At 41.4% G+C, this 20568-nt stretch overlaps 2 protein-coding genes across 6 annotated transcripts in view; one reads left to right on the plus strand and one right to left on the minus strand.

Moving 5' to 3' along the window:
* The window catches only part of Tbce (tubulin folding cofactor E), a 49023-nt gene extending 37396 nt beyond the window's left edge, over nucleotides 1-11627 (plus strand). For 2 of the 4 annotated variants that reach the window (XM_034509988.2, XM_076939352.1), the window contains exons 8-17: nucleotides 873-949; nucleotides 3385-3480; nucleotides 3915-3979; nucleotides 4064-4128; nucleotides 4639-4779; nucleotides 6080-6233; nucleotides 8052-8120; nucleotides 9117-9176; nucleotides 11122-11213; nucleotides 11395-11627. In XM_034509988.2, coding sequence (XP_034365879.1) covers nucleotides 873-949; nucleotides 3385-3480; nucleotides 3915-3979; nucleotides 4064-4128; nucleotides 4639-4779; nucleotides 6080-6233; nucleotides 8052-8120; nucleotides 9117-9176; nucleotides 11122-11213; nucleotides 11395-11487 — 912 coding nt within the window. In that variant the 3' untranslated portion in view covers nucleotides 11488-11627. Of the gene's footprint in view, nucleotides 1-872; nucleotides 950-3384; nucleotides 3481-3914; nucleotides 3980-4063; nucleotides 4129-4638; nucleotides 4780-6079; nucleotides 6247-8051; nucleotides 8121-9116; nucleotides 9177-11121; nucleotides 11214-11394 lie in introns of those variants that run through there. The other 2 variants (XR_013112240.1, XR_004607464.2) reach the window with 2 other exon arrangements.
* B3galnt2 (beta-1,3-N-acetylgalactosaminyltransferase 2) overlaps nucleotides 10454-20568 on the minus strand; it is a 41491-nt gene continuing 31376 nt past the window's right edge. The window contains exons 6-12 of one of the 2 annotated variants that reach the window (XR_004607465.2): nucleotides 20248-20358; nucleotides 19110-19188; nucleotides 18410-18593; nucleotides 15621-15746; nucleotides 14903-15062; nucleotides 14385-14444; nucleotides 10454-12686 (exon numbers count right to left, since the gene is read on the minus strand). Coding sequence is in view for 1 of the 2 variants with exons in the window: in XM_034509990.2 (XP_034365881.1) it covers nucleotides 12546-12686; nucleotides 14385-14441; nucleotides 14903-15062; nucleotides 15621-15746; nucleotides 18410-18593; nucleotides 19110-19188; nucleotides 20248-20358 (858 nt within the window). In the remaining variant the exon portion in view is untranslated. The remainder of the gene's footprint in view (nucleotides 12687-14384; nucleotides 14445-14902; nucleotides 15063-15620; nucleotides 15747-18409; nucleotides 18594-19109; nucleotides 19189-20247; nucleotides 20359-20568) is intronic. The other variant, XM_034509990.2, reaches the window with a different exon arrangement.

Here is a 20568-nt window from a genome sequence, read left to right on the forward strand (position 1 = left end):
AAACCTAACTGGCTTCATTTTAATCAGCTTATTATCTAAACAGTAGAATGCTCTAAACTTCATTACAGTGAAGAGTAATCCCTTGGTGAAGTAGGATTTTAGATCGGGTAATCCATGTTCTTTGTCAGCCTGTTCCTGTCTCTTAGCTCATTTGCATTGCTTCGGAGTCTTGAACACGGATGCTTACAGTGGCATATATTAAATATGTGGAGTTTGAATAGTCATAATGCTGGCTCCCCTAGGTTATGCAGACGTCCTTAGGGCAGAGCATGCACCTCTCTCTGTCTGCAACCTTATCCCCATCATCCACAAGTCTGGTCTGATTGGCTTGTGCGTACCCACAGGTTTCCTTGGCACAGAGCATTTGGTAAATTTGCTTCTGTCTTTCCTGGGCCCCTGATTTCGGAGGGTCTCCTGCCCTCTTCTGGTACACAGAGCCTGAAGATAGGACAGCACTTAGCAATTGGGGTGGAGGCGGAGAGGGAGGATGGCAGTACAGCTCAAGGGAAAAACTTAGGGACCAATGAGACATTTGTGTGCTCAGCATATTCTTTACCTGCCCAGTGCTATCAGGACTAACAACGTGAGTGCCACCTCCAGGGCCAGTCTACTAGTCAGTTGATTGTGTCCATCAGCATTCCTTGCTCCTTAGTGAAGCATTTCCTAAGCTGGGTGCTGACTTAGCCGTTGGGTTAATAGTGCTAGAATGTCTGCCTACAGCCTTTCTATGTGGTCCTTCGTCCTCCTGCACCGCCACTTACTGCCCAAGTACAGCCTAAATGACGTGTCCACAATGCAGGGAGTTCCTGTGATGATGTGGCTGAGGAAGGCCAGCAGAGGCTGCCAGACACTGAATTCAGTTTCCTTTCCAGGTGCTGCACTGTGCCCCTTCATGGCCAGTCCTCGAGGAACTTTACCTCAAGTCTAACGGTATTTCCATTTCAGAAAGGTAATGGACTTTGCCTCAGTGATTCTATTGCTATTCAGTTAATTCCGAATAAAGTCTCAGGTCCAGCACTAACTTTTAGGAGGATTTGCAGATATAGGTTGTAGTAGCACGTAGTTTTTCCTCACTCACTGTAGTACAGATTAGATTGTCAACTAAAATGTTACTCCAGCCAGAGAAAACTCATCAGACACCTGAATTATATATTTGAATTTTATTAGTTTTATAAAAACAAATATCTTGGATTCTAATATACCTAAACTAAATATTAAAATTTATTAGTTTTGCATACATATTAATTACAGTTTCTGATTCTCAGTGGAGTACAGGGTGTATTAGGTACATTTGCTTTTTTGTTTGTTTGTTTGTTTTTTTAACTAAGTAGTAAGAGCCAGAGTATATGCTTGTAGTTCAACTATCCGGGAGGGTAAGGCAGAAAGATCCTAAGTTTAAAGTTATCCTAGGCAACTAAGCAAGACCCTGTCTCAAAAAACCAAAGGTTGAGGGGCATAACTTAATTGTAGAGCACTAGTCTAACATGTACAAGGCTGTAGGTTTATTTTTATATAAATATTTGAGATATTCATTTTTATTTTGTGTGTATGAGTGTTTGCCTGAATATATATGTATATACCACTATAATATATACAGTGCTTAAGGAGACCAGCAGAGGGTTTCTGAATGTCTACGACTGGAGTGAGAGGGTTTAAGTTACCATGTGGGTGCTAGGGATTGAACCTCAATTCTCTGGAAGAGCAGCCAGTGTTCTTTAACCACTGAACCATCCCACCAACTCCTGAGTTCATTCTTTAATATTGTAAATTTTTTTATAGTAAGTAAACAAGATTTTTTTTTAAAGATTTGTTTTTTGTAGGCACACTGTCACAGTCTTCAGACACACCAGAAAAGGGCATCTCCTTTCCATTACAGATGGTTGTGAGCCATCATGTGGTTGCTGGGAACTGAACTCAGGACCTCTAGAAGAACAGTCAGTGCTCTTAACCACTGAGCTCTCCAGGCCCAGATTTTTTTCTTATTATTGCGTGTGTATATGTATGTGGTGTTGTGAGTTTAGGGGTGTGTGGTTGAAGGACACCTTTGAGGTTCTTTCTTTCCACTGTGGGCTACAGAGCTTGAATTCAAGTTGCCTAGCTTGAGCACTGAGCCATCTTGCTAGCTCTAGTTGCTTGTTTAGAGACAAGGTCTCATTATAGCCCAGGCTGGCTTCAAACTAGTTGTGTCAGATATGACCTTCAGCTTATAATCTGCCTCCACCTCCCTAGTACTGGGAGAATGGATGTGGGTAGCTGTGTCTAGCAAATGAAGGATCATTAATTGGGAATACCTGCTTAAGTCAATTGTACGATAGTGTGTGTGGACTCATGCTCTCTTAAATATATTGTTGCTTCATCTCCCTTAAAAAGAAGATTAGCTAGATGTGGTGGCACATGCTTTTAATCCCAGCACTCAGGAGGCAAAGGCAGAGGCAGGTAGATCTCTGGGATCAAGACCAGCCTGGTCTACAAAATGAGTTCTGAAACTCCATCTTGAAGAACCAAAAACAATTTTTTTTTTTTAGTTTCCTTTTTTAAAATTAATATGTATCTGTCTGTGTGAATGTATGCAACTGCCCGAGGAAGCCTGAAAGGGGTACTCCTAGAGCTGGAGTTACAGGCTGCCTGACATGGTTGCTAGTAACAGAACTTGCAAGAGCAGCAAATGCTCGTAAACACTGAGTCATATTTCTAGGCTCTCATCTCCCTCTTTTAAAATATAGCTTTTGAAATTTATTTAGACTGTTTACTTGTCTGGGTGTGTGTACATATGTGGAATCAGTTTGTGAGAATCAGTTCTCTCCTTTCCCCATGCGGGTTTTAGGGATGGGACTCAGGTCATCAGGCTTGTTGGCAAGTACCTTTACTAACTGAGCCATCTCTCTGGCCGATCATCTCTTTAGATGTCATTAAATAAGTATGTGAAAGAAAGTCAAAACTGGAAAACTCTCAGAGTTGGCTCTGACTATAAAACTGTATTGTATAGAATGGTTTCATTTGTGGAGGCAAACTCGGGCATTGTCCTCCATTATCAAGGGCAGCATTACTTTTTTTTTGTTGTTGTTTTTTTTCTTTTTGTTTTTTGAGACAGGGTTTCTCTGTGTAGCCCTGGCTGTCCTGGAACTCACTCTGTAGACCAGGCTGGCCTCGAACTCAGAAATCTGCCTGCCTCTGCCTCCCAAGTGCTGGGATTAAAGGCGTGCACCACCACCGCCCCGGCTAAGGGCAGCATTTCAACAGCATCCCTTGGGTTGGCCTTTTTTGAGTCAGATCCACTTCCTTCCTAACTCTTTGTAACACCAGGTACACTTATTTTAAGCCCTTGTCTTTGTAAACAAGAGATTAATCCATACTGAAAAAAAAAAATGTTACTTTCTAACACAGGCCAGTGAATGTCCTGCAGAAGATGAGGTTACTAGACCTTTCCTCCAACCCATCAATTGATGAAAGCCAGCTGTGCCTGTTAGCATATCTTCCAAGGTAATCCCTTAAAATTGACCTGTTAAAGATCCATATCATTTTTAGTGAATGAATGAATTTGTCAAACACACCTTTTGAATAGATATAAAATGTAACTCCTAAACTAGGCAAGCTCCTTGGGCAATTTTAACGTAAACTCTCTGGAGAATGTGTTTGTCCCTCGTGCTGTGTAGACTAGGAACCAAATACTCTGCAGCTGCAGAACTTGGTCTGGTGGTGACACCTACATCTCCACTTAGTACTTGACAGAGCCACTCCAGAATCTTGGAGGGCAATGTGGGGGCACAATCACAGTGTTAGCCTTCCTTCTGGACCTTGTGTTTCACAACAGGATGAAAACCCAGGGTAGAGGAAAAGACTTGCTAGTCTAGTAGAACCAACCCCAGAAGACTTGGTAGTGTCCTGTGTAATCAAATTCAACATTTTAATTGCAGATTAGAACACCTACTCCTTTCTGACATTGGACTTTCTTCTATACATTTTCCAGATGCTGAAATTGGTAACTAAGATTAGTAATGCCCCTCCCTCCTATGTCAGCTGTTTCTTTCCCTCCTACTGTGCAGTTTCATTTTTATTGTTCTAGGGTGCAAAACATCCATGTTCCCGGCCTTGAAGTACCTCATAGTCAATGACAACCAGATATCAGAAGTAAGAACTACCTCAGTATACAGGGCACGATACTGCTTGTCTTACCTTGCACACAAAGTCTGAAGGTTCCTTCTGCCAAAAAGGTTAAACTAGGGGCCTGCAGAGATGGCACTCAGTGGTTAAGAGTACTGGCTACTATTGCAGCCAACTAAGGTTCAATTTCCAGCCAACGTCCTCTTCTGGACTCCTTGCTCAGTGCACATGGCAGGAATGCCCATATATATTAAATAGAAACAAATCTTAAAAACATTAACCAAAAGCAAAATGCTTCCTCAGAGGAAAACTCTTCAAAAGTAAACCATCTTAGGGTTAAAGTTCTCTAATTTATACAGATGTGGAATGTCAGTGAGTTCACATGGCATTTTGTGTAAAAAAAAGCTCTTCTAGGTGGGGGTTGGTATATGATGCATCTTGTATCTCAGATGAGAGCTAGGCAATTTTACTTTTATTTTACTAGGCCAAGAAAATGAAATGTGACCTGACACACGTTTCTTTCCTTTGTTGCTTCAGTGGTCATTTATCAATGAGCTGGATAAATTACAGAGCCTGCAGGCCCTGTCCTGCACTAGAAACCCTTTGACCAAAGGAAACAAAGCAGAGGAGATCATCATTGCCAAGATTGGTCAGCTAAAGACCCTGAACAGGTGCCAGGTAAACAGCAGGACCCTAACTATGCCCTTTGTTTTTGTTCTGGAGAGGAAGTCTTATTGGTACCTCTACTGGCCTCGACTTCTGGACTCAGTAATCTTTCCAATTCAGCCACCAGAGTAGCTAGGACTACAGGAGTGCCATGGCACTAGGTTAAAAAAATTAAGACTAGAAAACAAATGATAAGAAATGTAAAAGTAGGTTACATTTGGATATTATGAAGTGGTGAACAGGTGCATTTTGGTTGTTGATATTCTTTGCCGACTTCTTGGAAGGTAGAGGGCTATTCTTAGGTCAGCACCAGATCAGTCTTACTTCGCTGCCTAAACAACAGTGGTCATTTAAAGAGCGGTGGAGGAGTGTTAGGCGTTTTGTCCTGTGTCCTTGGGAAGAAGGCAGAAAGATCCAAGGCCCAAAGCATGTCTCTTCTCTCCTTGTTCCCTCCGAGACTGAGGCTTGGATGCCTAGGCACACCCTGAAGTTCCCTAGAGGAAGCCAGCTATTGTAGCTCACACCAAGAAAGGTGAGCCTGACCCTAGGCACCTAGTGCAGATACTACTGAGAGTATTTCAAAATGAGGGGTGGGAAAGAGCATTTGTCCTTGCAATGGATCCACACAGTGATCCATAGTGTCTCTAACTCTAGTTCCAAGGGATCGAATGCCCTCTTCTGGCTTCCTCAGATATCACAGGCATGCTGGTGCAATACATAATATAATACATAAATGCACCAATATATATAACATAAAAATAAGTTATTCTTTTTAAAAAGGAAAACTATAAAATTTGAATTTAAAATGACATTACTTGCTTGTGGGGAGAGAAAGGGTCATGCATACTAGTGGGCATATAAAGATCAGAAGACTACCATGTACATCTCAGGCACTGAGCAGTGGTCTAGGCTTCAGAGCAAGTGTTTTAACTGCTGAGCCATCTTGCTAGCCCTGATTACTAGTTCTTTAGAAGAATGTGCAGTCACTTGGGGATGTAATGTTAGTAAGTCTTTAGGGTTACAGAATGGCTAGTCTTTTTAACTTAAAACCCATTTTGAATTTTGTTTTGAGACTAGTCTCTCTAGCCCAGGGTGGCTTTGAATGCCTTACAGTTCTGCATTAGCTCTTTAAGGCCCTGGGTTTTCTTTGGTCCTCAGTTCTAAAGGGGGAAATGGGGAAGGTAGGTAGAAAGTGTGATGACTACCCCTCACCATTTTATTGTCTGTGCATGGGCACCAAAGGACAGAGTCAAACCTAAGTAGCTCACTAGAAGATGCTTTAAGACACTGTTTCTATTTCACATCAATGCAGATTCTTCCAGAGGAAAGGCGTGGAGCTGAACTTGACTATCGAAAAGCCTTTGGAAATGAGTGGAGAAAGGCTGGCGGGCACCCAGATCCAGACAAAAACAGGCCAAACGCAGAGTTCCTCTCAGCCCATCCTAGATACCAGCTTCTCTGCTGCAGTACGTCCAGGTAGCCCGTGGGGACTCCAGCTGGAACTAGGGCTCTGACGTGGTAGTACAGCAAGGCTGTGCTTTGTCCTCTATGTTTTGGGGGCCCTCTTGAAGGGGTTATAGGCACTTTCCTGTTGAAAACAGATAACTAAATTGGCAGTGTCGACATGTCCCTGGAGACCTGCACTTTGTAGGGTAGGGGTTAGCACCCTGTAAAAGTTGGCAGTACTCTAAGGTCATCTCAAGCACTGGTATTTTCTAAAGCTCCCAGGGTTGCAAGTTCATAAATAAACTATCATTCTTCCCAAGTTCCCATCCTAAGGTCTTATCTTGTATTGTTTGGCATTCAGTGTTCACAATGGTTAAATTAGCACTCTAATTGGGCCCCAGGCTTTGAAGCAAAGGATTGGACATTATGTACCAATGGAGTTTCCATTTTGTTGTGATATCATTTTTATCATTCCATGGTTCACATTTAGGCCATTTTTTTTTCATATATTTCCTAATACAAGCAGCTCACTGCATAAATGTTTCAGCTGGAACATTATTGCAGGAAGACCAGCTGCCTATGGGAATTGTTTTCAAATTACTCCATTAGCTGGCCCAATTTCCTGGCTGATCTAGGTAAATTCTGAGTCGCTTGAGGGTGAAGGGAAGGCTCTAAGCAGCCTGTAGGTGCATGAAATTCAGCTTCTTACTGCCAAGGGTGTGCAGAGAAACAAACAGCAGTTGGCCAAGTACAGGAGGGAGGGACAGTAGCTTCTCCTTTTCTGTAGTTTCACTTACCTTCAGTTTCTACCTCAGCCCAGACATTAAATGGAGAATTCAGAAACCAAAAATTCATTCTTTTAACTGCATACCATTCTAAACAGTGTGGTACAACATAAGACTGCCTCTGTCCAGCATGCCATGCTGTGTGTGCTGTCTGCCGCAGTCATTCCGTGAGTCAGTGAGTCAGCAGGAAGACCACCAAGGTGTCACAGTACTTGTGTCAAGGCCTTACCTGAACATACCCCATCACAGATGAAGACAGTGCCACGATTGGTTTGGTTTGGGTTTTTGAGAGTTTCTCTGACGCCATGACCTCAAACTGACAGATCTACTTGCCTCTGCCTCCTGAGTAGTGGGTTAAAGGCGTGTGCCACCACTACCTGGCCAGTGCCATGATTCTTAAACTTCAAAAAGCAGCTGTGAAATGGACTCACTGAAGCTTAAAATTACAGAAAATGTTCTGAAAGAGCAGGTCACATAACCTCCATTACAGCACATTGGGGTGGCTGTTCTTTCATGTCTAATTTATGATCATATGTGTTAAAGACAGAGATAGGGTTTATCTATCTAATGCTCTTCAGGTTCAGATATCCACTGGCCTTGGATGTGTCCCCACAGATAAGGGAAGCTTCTGGTGTTGCAGGTACAGAAAGTAGTCTGCAGCTGGACTAAACAGCTGACTTAATGTCTGGCTAAAACTTGACTGGGTCCTATAACTCAGGTCTAGATCATTCATGGTTTCTCTCAGGATCCTGAAGGAAAGGGCATTTTCAAGACTGAAAACAAGTACTAGTTAGAAGGTTTTGAAAGCATTGGGATAGTAGTCAGGCTACTGTTAGAGCACACACATATAGCCACAAATAAGATAATATTACTTCCCTTATTTGGAGGTACTGACTATTCATCTCTCTTGACCACCCAGCAAGCAGCTTTGCAGGAGAAGGCTAATGCCAGACTAATTATCAGTGATGATGGGTTGCTCCTAGGAAGAGGCTCTGTTCACACTAACATTTTTTCCTTATTGTGGCCTCTGGTTTTTTGTTTCTTCTTAAACAGAATATGGTGCACCTGAAGATGAGGAGCTCAAAACACAGCAGCCATTCAAGCTAAAAAATCAGCTACTAAGTAAGAATCCTTTCAGATTTGCACTGAGGTCTTGGGTAGGAAGCCATTGGTGACGGCCTGCTTCATAGGGATAAAGTGTGCTTCTCTTAGGGCAGTGTTCCTCAACCTTCCTAATGCTACAACCCTTTAATACAGTTTCTCATGTGGTGACCCCAACTGTAAAATTATTTTCATTGTTACTTTGTAACTGTAATTTTGCTACTGTTGTGAATCGCAGTGTAAATCTCTGTATTTTCCAATGGTCTTAGGCAACTCCTGCGAAAGGGTCATTTGACCCCAAGAAATTACAACCCAAAGGTTGAGAACCACTGTCAACTGCAGCTCACCCAGTCTGTGTTGTGCATTCTGGCAGCTCCCACACTGCAGACTCACTGAATAGCCTAGGTGTAAGGGGGTGGGCAGAACAGTCATCCATGCAGTAGCATGGAATCCTGTGCTGTGTCCTGCATGTCCTAGCTAAACCATCAGGAAGGAGTATGGAGGAAAGAAAAAGTGAAAGAATCCTGGGTCAGCTGTTTGAGACAAGGCTGTGTTTTATACCAGGCTTCTGTGTACTTACTATCCTCCTCCTCCAGCCTTCCCAGTCTGGGACTGTCAAAGTATTTTTCTGTTTTTTGAAACAAGGTCTCATAGATGGCATGTGTTGTCAAGGCTGGCCTTGAATTTGTGGCAGTTCTACCACAGCCTTCCAAGATGGGATTACAGCCTGGATTACAGGTGTGCACCACTACACCCAACTTTATGGAAATATTAATAGAAAAATTTAATATCATTAAGACCCACTTATGAGGACTGAGTCAAGCTGTATCAAACTGTTGCATTTTCTGGCAGTCTCTTGGCCTAAACATTTTTATTTACTGGTGCTATTAATCAGACTGAGGCCTTATGTGTACAAGTATGTGCTCTACTCAGAGGCAAAAGTCCCAATCCTACATGCATGTACACTGTAAATTCTTGCTATGGTGATCATCAATCTTTTTCCCTTTTTCCTTAAAGCACTGAAGATAAAATGCTCAAATCAACCTGAACAGCAAATATTAGAAAAGCAGTTGCCAGGTAAGAGCACATCTGTCTCTGCTATCCACTGGACACTGTGGAGCACCGGTAGAGCTAGCTGGAATGTGAATTTTTAGTTCATGTAGACCTAGAATTTATGGTGTTTTCATTAGAGCGTAGTTTGAAACATAACAGAAAGTTCCAGTCTTCAGTATACCATCAGCATATCTGGAAAATAACAGTTTTATTAAAATTTGCGAGCTCCCTGTCTGTTATGGTGGTGGGTTTTATTTGTTTTGAGACAAAATGTCTTGAATTCAGATAACTGTCTGACTTCTGCTTCCCAAGTGCTGGGTTAATAGGCTTATGCCCCACACCTGAGCCTGTGATCCTGCATTCAGCCATAGGAATGAGGACTTGAATGCTTAGACCCTTAGAGGAATCACTCCCCAGATGGATGCTCTGGGGCTTTTGTTCTCTAGAGATGATTCCCTGATCAGGAGGGAAGTTAGTGCTTTTAAACAACTTGTGGAGACAGAAATATTTTTCAGAATCCTTAAAAAAATATTTGTACTGCTGGAACTGAGTTAATATTAGGAAAATAAATGCTTTTAGATCAACATAAATGACCCTAGATTTGCATGATGCAATTATGTAAACTCTCAAGATTAACTTGATTTATAGACTGGTGGGTTAGATTTAAAGCCAGAAGAAATGTAAACATGTGAATCTCAATGAGTCCAGTAAATACATTTCCCTATTTGCCTCATTGACTTTAAATCTATGTCCATCAGACAAAACAAGTTTGCACATGGAAAGCTAGCTTCATTCAGAAGAGAACTTTTCTGAGTAACCATCCAATTTAGAGCTAATTTCTCACAATTTCTCTTTTATATATATATATATATATATATATATATATATATATACACACATATATATATATATATACACACACACATATATATATATATATACACATATATATATATATATATATATTTAAAAAACTAGAAATCCAATTTCTTTCTATTACTATGGTATGTAATATATAATGACAAATTAACAGTGTGTATTAACTTTTTTTTTTGTTGCTCTGAAAAAATACTCAGGTAATGTAAGGAAGGTCATGCCTTGAAGAGAGGTGAAGTCCACCACGGCAGGAACACACTGTTGGGAGTGTGGCGATAGTCGTATTAGGTCCATACTAGGGAAGCAGAGCCATGCTGGCACTCAACCTGCTTTTCCAGTCCACTCTCTCTAGACACAATAAATTTGGTCAGGCACATTAAGGGTACTACAGCTGTTGAAGTGAATCAAAAACAGGAAAAGGCTAGTTTATTCTAAAATAGAGAAGATTTATTATCACAAGTTGCATTAAAAACACAGCATTTATAAAAACAATTTTATAGAAAAATAATTGACTACATCGTGATATTTGTGGGACACCACACTATTGCTGTACTTTCAGCTAAAGCTTCAGAGAAACTAATATTCTTAATCAAAATATCCACTATATACCACAACCTGTCTTTGGAAAGAAGTTCCTAGTATGTTCTTAACAGATCAGAACATTTGTTCTTCAGAGTTCCTTTCCCACACCTACTGGTCATGTGTGCACATCCTGATGGTGACTGGATACTCATGCTGGGAGGGACCTCATCAACCACTTAAGTCTATGCATCTTCTAGAGGGAAAATAAGGCTGAGAGGTGCCCCTTAAGGTCCCCCACTCCAGGGATCTTCAGCAACTTAGGAAGTTATCACAGAGGCCTATATTTTATCCTCTTCAGTGAGGTAATTATTTCCGGTTATTCAGATTGAGGAAGAAATAGTAAATGGTATGACACCTCAGTGTCAAGACCACTTGGGTCAAACACTGACTCCATTTCCCACTTTGTTAAAAGAATCATCTGGTAGAATGATTCAAGCCTTCCATCAATGGCTGCCTCACCTTAGCTGTTTCTACATATAGTCATCATTTAAAAGTTTCTTTTCTTTGATAGACTCCATGACAGTTCAAAAGGTAAAGGGACTGCTGTCACGTCTCCTCAAAGTTCCTGTGTCAGAACTTCTGTTGTCCTACGAAAGTTCCAAGGTAAGTTGCTAAGCAAAACCACAAAGCTAAGCTTAGTTCTCCACTGTACTGTGAGCCGCATATAACGGGCTCTAAATGGAGGCAGCCTTTAACTTGGCAGCTCACCTGCCATTGGAGGGTGGCATGGATAACATGCACCGTCAGCTCTGTCTTACTACTCTCCACTTGACTCTAACTTTAGATGCCGGGCAGAGAAATTGAACTAGAAAATGACCTACAGCCATTACAGTTTTATTCTGTGGAGAATGGAGATTGCCTACTAGTGCGATGGTAACAGTCTAACCATAAGAGTTTAACGACTGGAAGGTATACACCAGGAACAAACCTCTGCCCTCACAAATGATGTTATGTTTGCTGGGAAAAGACCATTTGGTTGTATATTAATAGAATAATAAAGGCTTTGATTACTATTGATTTTTCTGCCCTTTCTGTTTTCACAGCTTACCGCATTCCACTATGTGAAGAAGTGAAATAGAAACAGTAGTCTAAATCTGAGTACAGTTAACATCTGCTGTGGGCTTCTTAACTTTTAAAAAGTTTGCTACAGTGATTTGGTTGGTCGTTCTTTAATCTGAGAACACATCTTCAACCTGTAACATACTATTCCTTATGTTATGCCTGCACTGAGCCTGTCTTGCACATATCACCATCTCCTATTCAAGCTTAGGTAAACATCAGGCAAGGCAGAGTGCCTTCCCTACATCCCCTGTGACACTGAGCCCTGAGGTGGATACTTTTACTCATACTCACAAAAGCAGTTTAGGGAGAGTAAATGTCTCAGTGCTAAGCTCAGACATTCAGGACTTATATTAAACAGTAAAAGGAAACACGATATGTATGTAAATAAACATCTTTAAAAGTAAGATACCAAACTTCGGTTTACAACACGTCCTTTTCAAGGCCAGGTTGTCTGTATCAGAGATCCACAAACTGTTATTTCTAGCAACCCAGACTTTGGTATTTGTGGCCCCTGTGCCACACAGCATCTTTCTGGCCTAATTAAGTTATGCAGAACTATTTTGGAATCCTGCTTGAGATTTAATCCTGCTTGAGATTCAAATGGAGTTATTTTCTGAATGTGGCCATTTAACCAAAAATGATGAGTTACTAATCAGTATAAGTGATCAGAAATTAGCAATATTTTTATAAAATAACTTGGTATAAATAATCTTTCAATTTATAAATAAAAACTTATGCTACAGTTATCAGTTGATTCATTAAGATCTGTGCAAACACTAGTAATACCCTACTGCTTACAGCTCAATACCAGCCACAGCTCTCCTCGGATTTACAGCCCCTGGACTCTGGGGATAAGCCCCTGGTCTTTGGAGATCACTGTGTTTTTGCTTCACACTGACAAGGATCCCCACACAGTTCCTTCAGTTCCCACAGTTTGCTCAGCTCTTCTGGTGAGTACTGAGGAGAAGACAGCATTCCTGTCTCACAGGTTTTCTCACACAGCCACAGGCTGTCCTGTTGAGAAACAAATATGATATAAGAGACAGAATCAGGAAGGACTATAGGACACCTAAATGTAATCTACCAAATCTGAACAACTCATGAGATTTGGGGTTAGGGATGGCTTCTGATTTTGGGAAACCACCATGGCTTTACAGTCCTGGGGCTATGAACACAAAAACTGCTGTGTGAAGATTAAGAGTCACCAATGCCACACCACCCCATAAATATATTATCAGTTAAAATAACATTAAGATTCTCAGCACACCGGGCAGTGGTCTCGAACACCTTTGATCCCAGCACTTGGGAGGCAGAGACAGGTGGATTTCTGAGTTCGAGGCCAGCCTGGTCTACAGAGTGAGTTCCAGGACAGCCAGGGCTACACAAAGAAACCCTGTCTCGAAAAACCAAAAAAAAAAAAAAAAAGATTCTCAGCACATGCAATTGTATGCAAACAAGTACAGGGAGCACAAATGAACACTTTCATATTCCCTGTTAGAGAGTATTGGACACAAAGTAGTGACAGCAGTGCTCTATCGGATGCAGCAGCACGTCTTTTAAATTTTAAGTATCAGATGGTGAAGCGGACTTCCTGTCTCTGTGCTGTAAGAAGAGCAGGCATGTCCAAGACGCATGATCCAAGACCCAAGTACTATACTGCTCAACAGAATAACAGAATGTGTATATGAAGAAACACAGTGGATCTAAGAACAAAAATCCTGGGTAAGAGCTAATAATCTTTTTAAACCATGTTGTTTTTGATGGACACGGGCTGCTGAAACCAGCCTGTGCTTTGAGGGTACCCGGTGATCCCTGTCTCTCAAAATCACGCCTAGAATGAGGGCTTCACCAGTGGCAGCAGAGTGGGCACTACGCCTTGGGTACATGGAAGAGAACAAAGAGCCTTCTGTCCAAGAGGCTCTTCAGCTCCAAAAGGCAATGTGAATTATTTAGAAATGACAGTACCCCCATAGGGCAGAACAAAATAAATATCCTCTGTATGACTATTTAAGAGAGTAAGGTCACAATAGAGGATCTTCACATATCAACAAGCTACACAAATAGCCTATGGAAACTACAAGTCACAGTGCTCTGATTTGCTGAGAAGGCTTGCGAATATCATGTAGCAGCAGGACTCAACCTTATTCCTGTCCCCGCTGAGTAAGTGTGAACATATGGCTCTGAATGGCAGACACTGCATGTCCTGTTTTCTGTACCTTCTACAGCCAGAGTAGAAGGTGCAAGAATCCAGGAATCAATACGACAAATGAAGCAAAAAGTGTGTTCCTCCTAGCCCCAGCTTCCTACCTTCCATTTTGGTCTCTGCACACACCTCTTGCTTCCACTCCCACCACCACACCACTGGGTCCTTATAAAATAAAATTCTAGGTAAAGTCTGCTGTCAGAAGAGTTGAGAGGTCGGTCTTACTGGCATGTGCCAGAAACTCAAGTCAACAGACTCTAAATTATAAAACTATAAGGAATTTTTGATCAAATACAAAGGCCTAATTATTCTTTGAGGGTAAGGAATTTTAATTCATAGTATTTCTTTTTGGTTTTAAACATAGACAAGTATGAGGAATAATGAGGTAGAGTGTTGCTACTTAAATCACAGCTGAGATACCAGAAGCCTTTTATTTCCCGTGCCAAGGGTTGGATGTTCACTTGCACACCTCCAAGAGCCCTGACGCCAGCCCTCCCATACCTGCTTACCTGGTGTCTTTTAGGTCCTATGGCTGCCATCCAAATGCCCATGCTGACATCTTCACCCTACTCATGGGCAAATGCAAACTTCTTAAATGTTTTTGTAACAAAAGGTGATATGTAGAGTTAGCCAACCCAGATGTTAGGTTTAAGCTAAAGATGGGAGACAGGAAGCACACAGCAAACAAGCCCTTTCCTCACACACCTTTACATCAACACATTGGACATATTTGGTCCCTGACTCTATAACTATCAAGTCAGGAGAAAGAAAGCATTTCTTTAGCTTCTTCCTTATGAACAGAAGTGTTTACATTCCTCCACAGAATACATTTCCAAACAAAGATTAAAAACTCTGACAGGAGGCTCAAATAAAATATTGGAATAGTTATCATGGCTAGAGTCTGAGAAGTGTCAGGTAAATGTCCTTGATCTTTAGGGAGTAACGGCTATAGAGAAAGGAAAACCATGGTAAGCTGGCTGTGCTTCAGGGACATCTCAGGACACGACTGGATTAGTAATCTTGTTACCTGATAGGTCTTTAACCTTCCGGAGTTGCCTGCCAGCCAGTCAACGATATCCTTGGAGATCACATACCCTGACCCACATGCAAAGGCAGGGTAAGCTGGGCTGGGGTATTCCAGCTCCTGCCATTTTCCGGTTCTGTCCACTGCCCAATTCAACCTGAAACTGAGATGTTACAAAGGTGGCTTCTTTGTAATGGCTGGCCACATCCTTCTACTACATGACTTTGATCACTACCAAAGAGAGAGCCAGGGAGAAGTTCTTGCAGCCTAAGGAAGGGAATTATTTACCCAATGGTAGTTTATACAGATTAGGTAAGCTCTCAGTTTCTGGGTGGAAGCTAAGAGAAGCCCACCCTGTGTTTCAGGACATACTTAAATGAAACCCACCAAATCACCAATCCTGCAGTGTTCCTAAGTAGCAAAGACAACGGCTGAGGAAATGTGTCATACATGATTCTAACCAAAAACAAAAGTAAAAAGGATACAACAGCTTCAGAAGACCATGTGCTTCTAAAACAAAAACCACATCTTTGACTCTTGGTTAATAAACCTGAGATTTTTCAACAGAATAAAAAAAAAAATCCCTCAGATTATAGTGATAGCATATTAATCCAGAAGAGTATAATCAATAAATTTCTTAACATTTTTTGTGTAAAAGTAACTTCCACATTTCATTCTAAATTAATCACACTTAGGTATTGGCGGTCCATGTTTCACTTACTTTCCCCACCAAAAATTTGGCCCATCTAGATTCTTCTGAGCAATTCTATTAAACACAGCTTCTAAGTCTATGTAACAGTCATCATCTGTCTTGAGCAGCAAACCGAAGCTGGTGGATTCCACAGTCCTGTTGACAGAAAATGAAATATGCAAGTCTCTGCAGCTCTGGAAGGACACAACACTACACCCACACCGCTGTGCACCTTCAGTCTTACCCTACACAGAACACTATCACTGTGGCCATCGACTGCACTTGGGCCTCACTTCATCAACTGGGATAACAGAAGAATGAGAAGAAGGTCTGACTGAAATAGAATATCCATTCTAAGAAGGGCTTCCCAGTCATTCTGCACATCAGCTGCCAGACCTACCTGTCACCTGTGCCCTGCCCCACATGTGCCTAGTTACAAAGCCCAAGATCATGGGACAGGTATCAGACATGAAGCTTTCACTTGGAACACTGAACAGGGTGTGTTACGAACTGGGTCAGGTGTGGTGGGAAGCAGATGCAGGTAGAGCTCTGTGAATTCTAGGCTAGTCCAGATACTGAGTGATAGTCTCAAAACTTCTTTTTTAAAAAAAATGAATATATTATGGATTAAAACATGACTTACAAGGTACAAACATATTTGTCTTTGGAACCAATTTCAGCATTTAAATTATTATAAACAACCAACCCTCTGTAAGAACTTCCATTTCTCCAGACACCAAAACTTCATGACATCAAACAAGGCAAAACCAGGTTCCCCACCTGACTTTGTCCCTGCACAGCAAATCTATTTGTAAGTACAAACTGATAAGGGTACCAGCCAGAACTTACAATACAGACCAGGCTGGCCTCAAACTTATAAATCCACCTGCCTCTGCCTCTGGGACTAAAGGAGTACACTACCAATCTTAACCTGTTATTTTTAACAGTATAACAGACACATAGTATTTGCCAATCAGAAATAAGCTTTTGTTATAAAAGATGTTTAGATCACTGGTGACTCTGCTGAGTAGATAAGGTCAAATACTTAAAACATTGATTTAAAATGTGGATGGTGCTGCTAGTCCTTCCTACTAGTAGGACACTAGTCTTCTTTTCTGTTCCCAGGGTTTCCTACAGGAAGCATGCTGAAAAACAGTGAGTGGTAATGTGGGCTATGAGGAGGCAGATCTAAAAACAGTTCTGCTGAGGTCTGACAACACTAAAGAGGAAGGGAGGCAGAAACAACGGGAGAGGCTGTAAGGAGCAGGAGGGGAAACTGAAGGTAGTCCCTGCGCTAAGTTCAACTTCGCAGCCGAGAAGGCTCTCTGTTAGAGATTCTAGTGCCCCCTCCCCATCCCAATCTTAAGTCCTGACTTCCCATTCCTGAAACTCCTCAGAGTGGCATCCACACTGGGAATTCTGAGTGCTGGGATTTTAGATGCACCACAACCACCTGCTCATGACAGGCTCCTTATCTAATGCTGTCTAAACACAGTCCTGGTATTCCAGACTCATCTGCCCTCCTTCAAAATAATAACTAGCCCCAGTTAGATAATGTTACCTTCAACAAACTAACTGGACCATCTACAGATCAGATTATGACTCCAAGAAAACATATCCCTTGTGAACATGCCCTTGTAAACTTCCCACCTAAGAAGGGAAGTTAGGAAAGAGATCCGATGAGCCTTTCCAATAAATAAGTCCTTGCTTGATAAGGTTTCAAAAGATAAGGGAAAACTGTGAAATCCCAGTCACACACAGGCCAGCAGTCAGTCGCTCCAGGGAGTCAGTCAGTACTTCAGCCATGTGAGAGAGCAAGCTGGTCCTCAAAGTCAGTGCAGCCACAAGCAGCCACCAAGGATGACTGTTAAAGTCTAACATTATTGTCACACAGAGCACAAGTATGAGAAGCACTGGAGGGTCCAGGAAGTAAGGAGAGCTCATCTCACTGAGCAGCTACTAGAGTTTGTAAACCAGACAAGTAGGGTTTTTATTTGTTGTCTTTCAGACCCTTGCCATGTGAAAACTGGCCTTCATGTTCTGGAACCTTCTGTCTCAGCCTCTGTGCAACTAGACAAAACTCATGTACCACTCACTGCATTTTTCCAAATGCAAGGAATCTGGAAGCTGTATAGAGACTGGAAATAGAAGGTGGATAGTTATTTAATTGGGAAGAATTCAGATTGGTAACCTAGTGTGAACATAATTAGGGAATTGGGGTAGATAGGTAGGAATAAAGCTTAAGGGACTATTTCCAGACTCACTGAATGTACCCAGTGCTAGGCTGAGACACCGGAAGTATGCAGGAATGAACCCAAGGGAATTCATGTTTGTTTGTTTGGTTTTGGCCCTTCATAACATTCACACTGTGGATCTGTTTATCTAAATAAGAAAGCAACAGCATGTTCAAAGATGTCTTCAAAAGGAACCAGGTGCTGGGAAGCTGGCTCAGCAGTTAGAATTATCCTGGTACTCAAGTAGGGCAGCTTACAACTGTATATAACCCTAGTTCTAGAGGACCTAATTCCTTCTATTGGCCTCCCAAGGCACTCATGCTTACATAACAAAGAGACACATACACATGAATAATTAAAACATATAAATAAAAATATAAAAATAAAAAATTTATTATATAAACTAAAATATACAATATATCTTATAAAATATATATTAAAAAAAAAAAAAAAACCTTTGAATTTTTTTTTTTTTTAAGATCCAGGATGTAACAGGTCAAATCTCAGGTGATGAGTCTTTTAAATTTTGAAATCTCAGTGGTTTGATGATGTTTCATAAGCCTACCCAACATGTGTACAACCTACCATCTATAGAAGTTCAATAATTTTGCAGGAACATTCCGGTAAGTATCCACGACATCCACGAAGACGATGTCATCATAGACACTGCTTTCCTCCTGCAGTAAGGCATCTTCCACTTGCAGATCCCGTAAATGATCTGCAAGTCTCTGGGGCCGAGAGTAAAGGCTCCGTAATAGTGCATCACCTTCTGAAAAGGAAAAGCTGACTACTGAAGAAAAACACGACTGTACACTTGGGACCCAGAACTTGAAAATGTTACCAGAATTCCTTCCCCGAGAAAGCCAATGGAGCACACATTCATTAGGATCTGCAGCGGGGCAGAGTCACAGCTCAGTGCAGCCTCCTTGTGAGGTGACACTAGACATCTTACATGGGCACTTCTCTGCAGCACAGCTTCTTATGTTGGTAAGCAAAGCTAGAACCCACAGAAAGAGTTCAACTACGCTTTACTTGCATAACAATGCATTAGTTTGAAAAGTAAGCTTTTTTGGCTTTGTTTTTGGAGACGATGCTGCCACACAGCTTAGGATGGCTAGGAAATCATAATCTATCTTCCACAGGCTCTTAAGTGTCAAGCACTTCAGGCATATGTTGTTGTACCTAGCACAATAACGAACTTTTAACATGACAAGATGACCTTTCACAGTTAAACTATAAAACGAAGTTAACTACATTGACTTTGCTTTTGCACTAGCCAACTTACCCTGAACAGTGTAGATAAAGCCACCTGCAACTCCCTCCACACCTTCCATGAATTCATGAGGCAGGGCCCCTTCCCCAGCCTGAAAGGAATGAAAACAGAAGTGTTCAGGCATGTCCTGACTAACAGAGAATGTGTTACACATGCCCCAAGGCGCTTGCCCTACAGCAGATACTGATGCCAGGGATTTTTTTTTTTTAATTCTTTTACTTTATAACTTTATTTTCCCTTATGTACATAGATATTTTGTATGCATGTATGGTCACTACCTACATGCAGTGCAGTGAGATAGGAGATCAGAGAGGGTCAATTACTATTAACTACTATTTCAGCGCCAAGCTTGCTTGCCTACTGCCAGGCTCCATACCATAGTGGTCCTGAACAGTAACCTCTTGGAACTGTGAGCCACAAATTAAACACTTTTATTTATAAGATGCCTTGGTCTTGTCATGCAATAGAGAACCTTACCATGCTACATTTGAGAAATCTACTTGAGGAAAATCTGGCTAAATGACAAATATGATTCAGAAACTCCAGAGCTGCTTCAAAATTAAACAAAAGCAAGCATTCTCTTTCACTCTCTTTTTAAAGACAGCACAACAGTCCTGAACTCTGGGCTAAAGCAATCTTCCAGCTTTAGCTTGATAAGGAGCTGGGAACACAGGTGTAGCTTAGTGCTCAGTTTAATATTTTGTAAATAGTATTTTAATTAACATTTTGTTATCAAGGTAAAATAGCCAACTATGGAAGAAATGTTTCTTTTCTTCCTTTCTTACTCTGTACCTAGCTGGTCTTAAATTCAGGGCAGTCCTGCCGCTTCAGCCCCCTCGAGTGCTGAGAACACAGGTATAAACTACGGTACTAAACCATTAACAAATGTTTCTAAAAAATGCTCACTAAAATGTTGAGGAATAAAATATCGTACTTTAAACTGTATCAACCTTAAGGCAAAACTCCATTACTCATTAATACTGGCGTTACAGGAACAAGCCGTGCACTTTCACTACAAGCACTCAGGAATACTTTCTAGTGGGTATGCTTGAAATCCCTGCCTGAAACTGCCTGGGATAAGGGTAAATTCTAAATTTTATCCATATAGGACAGTTAATGTTTCTACCAACACAATCAAAGCACAGCTTACTGTGAGGACTCTGAGAACACCTCCTCCATCGTTCACGGTCACTCTGTGCAGGTTTCTGGACATGAGGCCATGGAGATCTTGGCTTTCCCACACGATTGTACCTTCGAAGCTCTTTGGGGGAAAATGATAGTGAATCAATTTGTTTATTCCTGTCACTTTGGTTTTAAGAAAGTGTTTACATGAAACTTAAAAAAAATGTCATCTCCCCTGCCCCAAAACACATCAGTTAAAAATTTAAGCCACTTGTTAGCATGGTAGTGTATCTAAAACATACTCACAACAGAGCCATGGGTTTACAGATACTGCCTGGGTCATGGTAGT

This window comes from Arvicanthis niloticus, chromosome 8 (genome assembly GCF_011762505.2).
Source record: "Arvicanthis niloticus isolate mArvNil1 chromosome 8, mArvNil1.pat.X, whole genome shotgun sequence".
Classification (NCBI taxonomy): Eukaryota; Metazoa; Chordata; class Mammalia; order Rodentia; family Muridae; genus Arvicanthis; species Arvicanthis niloticus.